This window comes from Cetorhinus maximus, chromosome 22 (assembly GCF_964194155.1).
Source record: "Cetorhinus maximus chromosome 22, sCetMax3.hap1.1, whole genome shotgun sequence".
Taxonomy (NCBI): Eukaryota; Metazoa; Chordata; class Chondrichthyes; order Lamniformes; family Cetorhinidae; genus Cetorhinus; species Cetorhinus maximus.
This window is the reverse complement of record NC_135900.1, coordinates 20,213,037-20,223,647: the sequence shown is the minus strand read 5'-3', so window position 1 is coordinate 20,223,647 and position 10,611 is coordinate 20,213,037. Positions and strand designations below refer to the sequence as shown.

Below are 10,611 nucleotides of genomic sequence, written 5' to 3'. Positions count from 1 at the left end.
GACTGCAGAACTCGGTGGTACAGAGGGATCTGGGTGTCCTGGTACATGAATCACAAAAAGTTAGTATGCAGGTACATAAAGTGATTATGAAGCAGATGGAATGTTGATAGTTATTGCCATGGGAATGGAATATAAAAGTAGGGAAGTTTTATTGCAGCTGTACAGGGCCACGGTGAGACCACATCTGGAATACTGTGTACAGTTTTGGTCTCCTTTTTTGAAAAAATATATAATTGCTTTAGAAGCAGTTCACTCGAGAGAAGGTTCAGTCGACTCATTCCTGGGATGAAGGGCTTATCCTATGAAGAAAGGTTAAACAAGTTGTGCCTAAACCCATTAGAGCTTAGAAGAATGAGAGGTGATCTTATTGAAACTACAATATCCTGAGGGGGTTTAATAGGGTAGATACCAGGAGGATGTTGCCACTTGTGGGGGAGGCTACTAGAGCATACAGTTTAAAAAAAAGATGTCTCCCTTTTAAGGCTGAGATGAGGAGAATTTTTTTTCTCTGAGGGTCATTAATATGTGGAATTCTGTTCCCCAGAGAGCAGTGGAGGTTGGATCATTAAATTTGTTCAAGGCAGAACTAGATTTTTGACAGACAATGGAGTCAAGGGTTATGAGGAGCAGACAGGAAAGTTGAGTTGAAACCAAAACCAGATCAGCCATGATCTTATTGAATGGCAGAGTAGGCTCGAAGGGCTAAATGGCCACTCCTGCTTTTAAATCCTAAGTTCCTATCAATTTAGCCTCTAAGGCTCCTAGCCTCGATTTTCCTATTTTCCCTTCAATTTTTTAACCAGTTTTGCTTTAGTTATCCTCAATTGCTCTTCGGGTGTTGATAAAAGATGGAGTGTTACACTGTACAATCTTGTTTAAAAGGATAAGAACATAAGGCAGAGGTCATATGTTAAATACATAGCTAGCTTTCTCACTCGATCAAACAGATCGGGGGTCAAATTGGTCAGCGCCAGTAGTGGAAAACCGTTAGCGAATCGAGCTAAAGGAAAAGAAAGTCGGGCCTGCGTGAAATGGGCTGTTGATTTGCTATAATTTCCAAAACTCCTATTAACCAATTTCACCCCCCATTAACCATTAGCAAGCTCATGGGCACAGGCTATTTCCAAAATATATCCGCAGAGAGTAGGTTTTCCAGGATCAAACATTTAAATGATGCTTTCTCCCTCTTGCCCAGGCTTTCAATCAGCTAATTGAGTTGTGATAAGTTTTGATAAGTGAGGTTAGGCTTCAGATGACTCTTCAGTGCTTTAACTGCAGCAAAGTGGCACCTGATTTTCATTGTCTCCTCAATTGTAGCCATTGTGTAAGCAAAAGCTCAGTAGCAGCTGAGAAATGGTTCAGCTTGTTCTGTAAACATTTTTTTTTAAACCATTTACATGACGTGGGCATCACTGGCTAGGTCAGCATTTATTGCCCTAATTGCTCTTGAGAATTCTAATTGTGCCTACATCAAGGCTGGCGCTTCTGGAAGGCCTTTCTATGTATGGCTGCCAGCGTTGTCATCTTTACTTAACTTTTCTTTACAGAAATACATTTAAAAGGAAAAAAAATCGTGTAATAAAACCTGTGTGCAGGAATCATGCCTACAGGTATTTTCTCCTACAAATTGGCTAATAGTGGTTGCAGTGAAGGAAGTTGTTAATTTACAGCAAGGGTCATTCTCTCCAATTGAGGCTTTCGGAAGCATGTGTCATTGCCTACCAACACCATTGTTCCTGAAACAATGCCGAAAGGCTTGCCTCATAAATTTGCCATTGGCGCCTTGAAGAGTTTGGCACATCTTCAAAGGGGGTCACCGTGACTCTTGCACACTTGTGGTAATTATGAGTGGTTTGATCCTTTCAGATTAAAGGGCTCGCTTACATCAGAACCCAATCTGATAGTTTATCACATATCCACTGGTCCATGAAGTCGATACCCATGGCCTCAGAACAGAAAACAGTTGCATGAAAGCACAACTGTAAACAACTGTTGACTGTTCAGAATAGTTTCCTTTTCTACTGCCATGATGTGTTGTTTCCCAAACAACCAGGTGAGAATAGGAGTTACAATTATACAGTTACATAGGTTGAAGAAAGAACAACAGAAACACTACTCATCAATTGGAGCTACTTATCTATCACTATTCAGGAGCCACATAAAGTCACTCCAGAAGTTTTTTTTGTTCAATTCTTTATTAATCAAAACATTTCAGCTACATGTGTAAGTCATGAAAAATAGTCAGAAGTTCAACTGCAGCTGTTTTCTTATAACATTTGGCATTATTATTGACAATGCAGTTCATAATTGAAGATTTTATTACACATGAAAACTATGAATCTCACCTTTAATCATTGCATGAAATAACATTCAGGAAACCAGTTATTTCATCATCCATTACCCATCCTTTGTAATAACAATCAAAATGTGTGGTTGTTGTTGCCAGTATTACTTAAGACAGAACTATTAATTTTCTTTAAGTATAGTACATATTGAATTTCATTATTATTAAGCTAATGCAAATGTATTAATAAAGATGTCTCCTCAGTTTATAAGTTTGGCCACAAAAATCAATTGCAGCCGTGTGTGTTCCTGAAGCTTATAAATCCAAGTTGTGCAACAGCTTCAAATGGCAAACTTGGCAAACTTTGCCAATGCAAAGTTTTCTGATGCTGAGCCATGCTAATCTTTGGAACTATTTTGTGACTTAGTGTCCCATGTTAAGAGGGAGGGGAAAGGGACCCCATTTACATTTGTTTGGATGTAAAATACTTCAGGATGATTGGAATGAAATGCCAGTACTGCTTGCAATGATATCAAATAGTTTGTGCTTACAAAATGATCAGCTTGAAATTTTAACCGTTAAAAAGGACTTTTAAAATAACTCTGCAATAGTCAGTTTGTTGCTAGATATATAATTAAAATCTGGAGCAGAGTTCAAACTTTATATAAGGTGGTAGTATAGTTGTTTGGGAGCAGTTACTGAAGTTCATAACACAAAATTTACAAAGGGAAGGGACTCCCTAATGGCATACTTAGTAAAAATGTATTCAACCATGTATTGTTTGACACTTAGCTCATCTGTTAGAAGATGACTTTTATTTGTAGTCTAATTTTAACTTAATATTTGAACCTGAAAAGTTTTACTTCTCTTTATTACTCCTAAAAAGATCAAGAATATTTTGATATTAAAATTCTTATCTCCACATTCTTATCTACACCATAACCACGGTAAAACTGAACTAGGATGCCCCAATAAGACCAAATACAACTTAATTGGAGCCCAACCCATCCAATCTCATTTTATGTAGTGGCAGAAAAAAGGACCTGCTCTCTTTCTCAGTAAGGCAAAAACTGCAATATAAAGCCATGACGAGAACTGTAAGAGAGTTGCTGGTACTTTAGCAAAGCTGCATGTTTTTGCTAAGAGCACAAGCTTCATATGTCGCTTCTCCAGTCTATCACCTTTCCAATCACCTGAGGCTCTGGCCATTATTTTCAGAAGTTAAATTTTGTTCAATTTTACCTTTTTGTTCAATTTTTACCTTAAAGAACTTGCATTTTTATAGTACCTTTCATGCCCTCTTGATGTCTCAAAGAGCTTCACAATTACTTTTGAAGCACTGTAACTTAAAGAAGTGCGGCAACCAATAAGTGCACAGCAAGGCCCTACAAACAGCAATGAGTTAAATCACCACATAATTCATTTCAGTATTGTTAATTTGTGGGGTAAACATCAGCAAGGACAACTGCCCTGTCCTTCTTCAAATAGGGCTATGGGATCTGTTACATTTATCTGAGAGGGGCCTTGGTTTTAACATTCCACTTGAAGTGCCAGATTAGATCATATCCTCAAGCTCCGTGGACTGAGGCTGTGTTATAAGATGTGTGTAGTGCGGTAGGTCTCATGAAGAGGTTCTGAATCTTGTATAGTTTAACAGTAAGTGTTTAATAACTACTTGTAACTATATACATCAATACAGTATAAGGTCTAAACTAGGAGCTGTCTCCACGCTTGCCTCTACACATGTCTCTGTCCAGTACAATACTGTCCTCTAGGTTTGGGTCATGTGTCCCTTCACATCGCACTGTACATTACTGTACCCAGTCCCAAGTTAACCCTTTCTAGGCCAGACCCTTGTACTACAGGCTCAAACCTACAACATTCTGACTCTGAGCTAAGAATGCTACAATTCAACCAAGGTTGACACGTAAGTTTCTAAGAAATGTCTGACTTGCTCTTTCCACGTTGGAATAATTTCTGAAAGGCTTAATGTGCACTCAGGAACCACTAGACTTAAATTTGTGACTCCACCAGTGGCTACACCCTGATATAGTACCTAGCTTAATAGAAAAAGAAACACAAGTGAATATAGCAGCCACACATTTAAAGAACAACAGCAATAAAACATCTGTTGCTTATTATGAGTATTTATTTTAACATGTTCTTATTTTCTCTCTGAAGTAGAAATTCCAGCAGCCAAACTATTTACAGCTAAATGTTTACATACATTATTTACAATCCAAAAGTGAATTCATGGTGATACATTTCTGCTCAATGTAGTACTTCAAAAACACACAGAAACTGTCACACTCAACAGAAGGGATTGAGTTTATGATTCTGTTCTTCCTGGTAAATTATTACACAAGAATATCTAGTATGGATACAAAATTGGCATTATCCTTATAACAAATAAATACATTTTTTATTTTCATAAATGTACATATATTTTATAGACATCTGGATTTTAAAAAAAACTTCAGGAGTTATAAATGTTTTTGATTCTTTAATTTCAAAGGCACGTTTGGATTTTTCTTGTTTTATCTGGTTGGATTTTGTAAGGATATTCTATTGAAAATCTTTTAGGAATATGTCTTATTTATTGTTTAACAATTTTCAAAACATAGTTATTGCAAACACTTTGTGTATATTCATTGCTGAACTAGTTTAAATTTAGTTTTGAAAAAGTGCAGTTCTCTTTACTAAAGATACGGTTCTCATAAATCACAAAATATACATAATTTACGTAAATACAGGAATGAATATGCCATCTATTCTGTGATTTGTATGGGTCATTTATCTTAGGCAGGATTTTTTCATGATCCAGAAATGTCAAAAAAAATGAATGGCTTCAATAACTACAATGTCAAGTAATAACAAGCTGCAATGAGTTAAAGTCCAGATTTAGATCACCTATCCCAATGGATTATATGTAAAAACATATCAATGAAAGAATAAGTGTGTTGAGTTTGGCATTTTAACCCACTAAAATCACTGAATGGAAATTCAAATACAGCCCTTTAAATGATCCATTATCAGATGTTTTTAATGTAACATGTTTTCAGAAATTTCTTGAAACATATGTGCATCTGAACACATTTTAATTGACTGTTCTACATAGTGACAGCAGATAATTTCTGAACTTGAAGGTTCAACTAGTGGGTAAAGGGGAAATAAGATGAACATTACACATAATACTCAGTGAGTTGCAGGAGAAGTCTGTCCATCAGTAATACACACCGTTCAGAAGGAGTGTTGAATGGTTACACTTTTTTTGTCAATGGGAATAGGCTTTAATATGATAATTATTTTCTTACAAATCAATAGAACATTTAGAGTATGAGGACAAGGTGTTAAAAATTAATTAGATACATCAGTTGTAACAAATTTAAATTGAAGATATGGAACAGAAGTGTTGCTGAGATGGCTAGATGGAACAAATTGATTGCAGTCTTTACATTTGAAACCAAGTGTATCCATGAGCTGAGAGAGATTGTACGACATTTGAATGGAATTTGAAGGTATTACGAGACAAGGTAGTCCTGGTAATCATGTCACCTACACTCAAAATTATCTGTGAGATAACCTGCACGAAGGAAGCTATTAACTATTTCGACAGACGGTGCATTAGGTTTTGAAACTATTGTGCACATGCTAATAAAGGTGTCAAACTTATGATCTGTGAATGTAAATTTCAAATAAAATGTTTAATGATAACTTTTTTTTATTGGTTAAATAATTGCAGTGATTGGTGTATCAACATGTCATTCTGAGGAACTTCCTGGAATAATGAAGATCAGTATTACTTGGATCTCCTGGTTCACAAGGTATTTTTTCACATAATTTGACCTCTCTGCCATATCCTTTGCAGTTTAAATGTTTTGGTAGGAAGGGTCATGCATAAATATGTGCCATTCTAAAAAAAAGAAATGTTTAGAACTATCTGAAGCAAACCAGCTTAATCTTACGTGAATTATTTTCTTGGTCCTTCACCATTACAATCTAATGACAGTGAATAAAATTTACTGATGACTTGTTGTCAGGTCTCCATCATCTGGTAAGTGGATGGTCTGAAAGTATCGTTTACTGAGTCACAGGATTTGCCAGTGGCAGTTCTACTGCCTGGATGTGTCACCAGTTCTTGAGTAGAATCGCATGACTGTTTCTCTGCATCTTCTGAATTTATAGAGGCCAAGCTTCTCTGCTTTGATCTCCTCCATAAACGACCATGCTTCCTCAGAAGTCCAAGATCATCTTTGAAATGTGGGTTAAAAAGAATGTAAAGCAAGGGATTGAGGCATCCTGGCAATGGTAGAATCACTAGAAGTATTGACTTGATTACCTCTGGGCTAATAAACGTGAGGTTCAGCAAGGATGAAAACGACAGGAAAGCCATAGGGCAATACAGAATACAGTTAGTGAAGAGCAGCCAGGCAACATGCTTTACCATTGAGCAGTCCCACAGGCTGTGCAAGTCTCCCTTTTCCAAACCGCAGTAAAGCTTTGTGTAGGTTATTATCATCACAAGAAAGCAAAGAGAATTCAGCAAGACTAAAGCCACAAGAAAGCCTAAAGTGGATGGTTCCCCAAAGGGTAAAGGAAAGCAAAGTGGAGAAATCCCATAATCTCCAATGTGGAACAGTGGAAGCATTGCTATTATGGATGCCAGAATCACACAGAAGGTAGCTGCTATCTTGATGCTACCCAGGGTTTTCCCTTGTTTCATATCACATTTTGTGGATAGACTGCGTTCAACTGCTGCAACCGTAAGTAAGAAAATGGACATCTCCGAAGCAAGAACAGAGAGAAAACCTGCAACTCGACATCCAATTCCATTCTCCCACCATGCTCCATAGTTTGCAAATTTGCCTAATGTCCACAGATCCACAATTGCCAAAATACCACTATAAACCCCCATTAGAGTGTTAACTAGTGACATAAGGCCTATTAAAAGTTTTGGTGGCGAAATGAATACTGGAGATCCAAAAACTGTTGTGGCGACTAAACCATTGCAGGCAAGAGAGAGGAAAACAATGGTCCACACACCAAGACGTATCATCCAACTGCCAAACAGGTGATCACAGGGCTTGAAGGGTCCTACAATTAAGAGAAGAACTTAAATTAATTACTATTAACATGTTATCATTTTCACTTCATACCAAGGAAAATCCACAGTCTGGGGGTAATTTTGACTTTGTACGTTAAAGTAAAGCAAGTGCTGATGAATTGCCAGCCTGTTTTACATCTCACCCAATTGAAGCCAATGGGAATAAGATTTGGTAACGGTATAAAATGGGCTGTAAGGTGCCATCACCCGTTTTACACTTTAATTTTATACTTAATTTTACAAAATTAAAATCACCCCCCAGGTGAAAGTTAGGGCGGAATTGTCCCAGGTTTTCACTAAGTGCAGTAGCGGGCAGGTAAAACGACATTTTACCCGCCTGCCGCAATGGCAGCTTTTCACGCTGTATTGTCCCAAACCCGCCACGTTAATTATGCATTCCCGGGAAAGACACGGTTTCTAGGGCGGGCGGGCTCTCATTCGCCCATCACGCCATCACCATGTCACTTCATCACGCTTGGCGCTAAATTTAAAGTCCAGCTGCGCGCCCACCTCTCGGTGCTTCCAGCCCACATTTGCTGCAAAGAAGACATGGCCCCAAAAGGCAAAAACATTGCAGCCCCCAAGTTTTGAAAGAAAGAAAGAGATGGAGGGGAGAATTTTTTCCCTGTGGCGGGCAGCTGGGCAGGAGTGGGTGGGGTGGGGGGGCGGAGCCGATTGCCGCCTGTGATTGGCTGCATGCCGCCATTTTACGTGGGCAGGCCAATTAAGGCCCACCCAGCGTAATGCATGGCCATAAGCGCTCAGCGCAACGTGTGCGGGCGGAGGGAGGAGGGAGAGTCAGGGCCTGCAGCGATCTCCCTGAAGCACAGAGCTGCCTCAGGGAAATTGAATGGGTTACAAAACTTCTTAATAAATAAAGTAAAAATTTATTTAAACACGTCCCTTCAGGTGACAGTGTCACATGAGCTGGGACATATTTGTGGAGTTATGAAAATTTATTTATTTGTTTTATGAAAGCTTCAGGAAACCTCATCCTGCCCGTGGATGAGGTTTCCCAAAAAACTTGAAGGCCGCTTGGGCTCTTATCCTGCCCGTCGACCTTAAGGTTGGATGGGCAGTGTTGTTAACAAGTTTAATTACATTTTTAATGGCCTTAATAGGCTGATGACAGTTCGTCGGGTGTGCAGCTGCCTCCGACGTGTTCCCACCAAATGAAATATTGAAATGACACGCGATGACGTCAGGACGCACACCCGCACACTGAGGGCAATATTCTGCCCAGAGAGCCAGAGAGGTTGATGGAGGGCATTCCAAAGCTTAGGGCCCAGGCAGCTGATAGCATGGCCACCAATGATGGAGCAATTAAAATCCAAGATGCATAAGACCCCAAAATGAGATGAGCGCAGATATTTGAGTATTGTGGGGCTGGAGGAGATTGGGAGGGGTGCGACCATGTAGGGATTTGAAAGCGAGGTTGAGAATATTAAAATTGAGGAGCTACTTGACCGGAAGCCAGTCGAGGTCAGCGAGCACAGGGGTGATGAGTGAACAGGACTTGCTGCAAGTTAGGACACCGGCAGCAGAGTTTTTGATGACCTTGAATTTATGGAGGGTAGAATGTGGGAGGTCAGTCAGGAGTGCATTAGAATCGTCAAGTCTAAAGATAAAAAAGACACGAGTGAGGTATTTAGTGGCAGATGAACTGAAGCAGGGCTGAAGTCTGGCGATCTTAACGGTGGTGAAAAAAGGATGTCTTTGTGAAGATGAAAAGCTAAGCTCGCCTCATTGACAAATAACACCAAGGTTGTGTACAGACTGGTTTAGTTTCAGACGATTGCCAGGGAGAGGGATCGTGTTGTTAGTTAGGGAGCAGAGTTCAGAGCCGGTTAGATAACAATGGCTTTGGTCTTCCCAATATTTAATTGAAAGAATTTTCTGCCCATCCGTTACTGGATGTCAGATAAGCATTCTGATAATTTTGCAACAGTGGAGTAGTCAAGAGATGTGGTGGTGAGATGGAGCTGAGGGTTGTCAGTGTATATCTGATTAACACTTTGCTTTTGGATGCTGTTGCTGAGGGGCAGCATACAGATAAGAAATAGGAGGGGGCCAAGGATTGCTGGACACCAGAGGTAATGGGGTGGGAAGGGAAGCCATTGAAAGTGATACACTGACCATGATTAGATGGATAAGAATGGAACCAGACAAATGCAGTCCCACCTATGCTAGACTAAGCGATCCCAGCTTGCTGATCGACAGTGTGGAGGTGTTGGAGGAGGAAGATATGGTCAACCACGTCAAAAACTTCAAATTATATTAAAATATCACAAAATGGATGAGGATGAGACATGACATTGACACTTGCCTCAGTTCACCAATTGCCAACATTTAACTGTTTCTAGGATATTTGCCTCTAACACTATATCTAGAAGTTCACTCTACACATTGATCACGCTCATGAAGAAATACCTGACGTCAGTTTAAGTTTATCTGTTGTTAATTTGAAGATTTGGCTAATCAAATGCTATGGTGGGAATTAAGCGAGAGCCATGCTGAGTTTTCACTCTCTAATCCTAGGGATCCTGAGCTCAAATGTCCTGGTTCCAACCATTGTTGGGGACGGGATCACTTAGTCTAGCGTAGGCTAGGGATCAAATCTCTTGCTTTCCTGGTCTCTGTGATTAGCTGCTCAGTGGAATCATTGTTGCAGCCAGAACCTGAGGTTTTTTTCAAAAAACTAAGATTTAAAAAGTAATTACTTATTCCTCACCTGGAGTTGGAGTGCACTGGACTGAATGATGGACTTTAGGATCTTCCTCAAAGTCTATTAGCAAATCATCAAGGTCCTGATCATCTGCACATTACATATAATTCAGCAGTCGTTATGCATAATATAAATTTTGTCTTGAATACAAAAACATTCTGTTGTTGGAATTAAAAGCAAAATACTGCAGATGCTGGAAACCTGAAACAAAAACAGAAAACACTGGAAAACCTCAGCTGGTCTAACAGCCTCTGTGGAGAGAGAGAAAAAAAAACCAGAGTTAACGTTTCGAGTCCTTATGGCTCTTACGGCACATGAAGAAGAGTCATAAGGACCTGAAACGTTAACTCTGTTTTTTTTTGTCTCTCTCCACAGATGCTGTTAGGCCTGCTGAGTTTTTCCAGCATTTTCTGTTTTTGTTTCTGTTGTTGGATTGTTTTCATTAACAGACAATAAAAGACTTAACCATGTAAAGAATGTAGCTTTCTTACATTCTCT

At 39.3% G+C, this 10,611-nt stretch overlaps 1 protein-coding gene across 1 annotated transcript in view; it reads right to left on the bottom strand.

Moving 5' to 3' along the window:
* Positions 1-5,987: 5,987 nt before the first annotated feature.
* Positions 5,988-10,611, bottom strand: part of LOC144696524 (leucine-rich repeat-containing G-protein coupled receptor 5-like) — a 128,511-nt gene continuing 123,887 nt past the window's right edge. Inside the window, exons 16-17 of the mRNA XM_078567918.1 lie at positions 10,120-10,203; positions 5,988-7,378 (exon numbers count right to left, since the gene is read on the bottom strand). Coding sequence (XP_078424044.1) covers positions 6,321-7,378; positions 10,120-10,203 — 1,142 coding nt within the window. The 3' untranslated portion in view covers positions 5,988-6,320. The remainder of the gene's footprint in view (positions 7,379-10,119; positions 10,204-10,611) is intronic.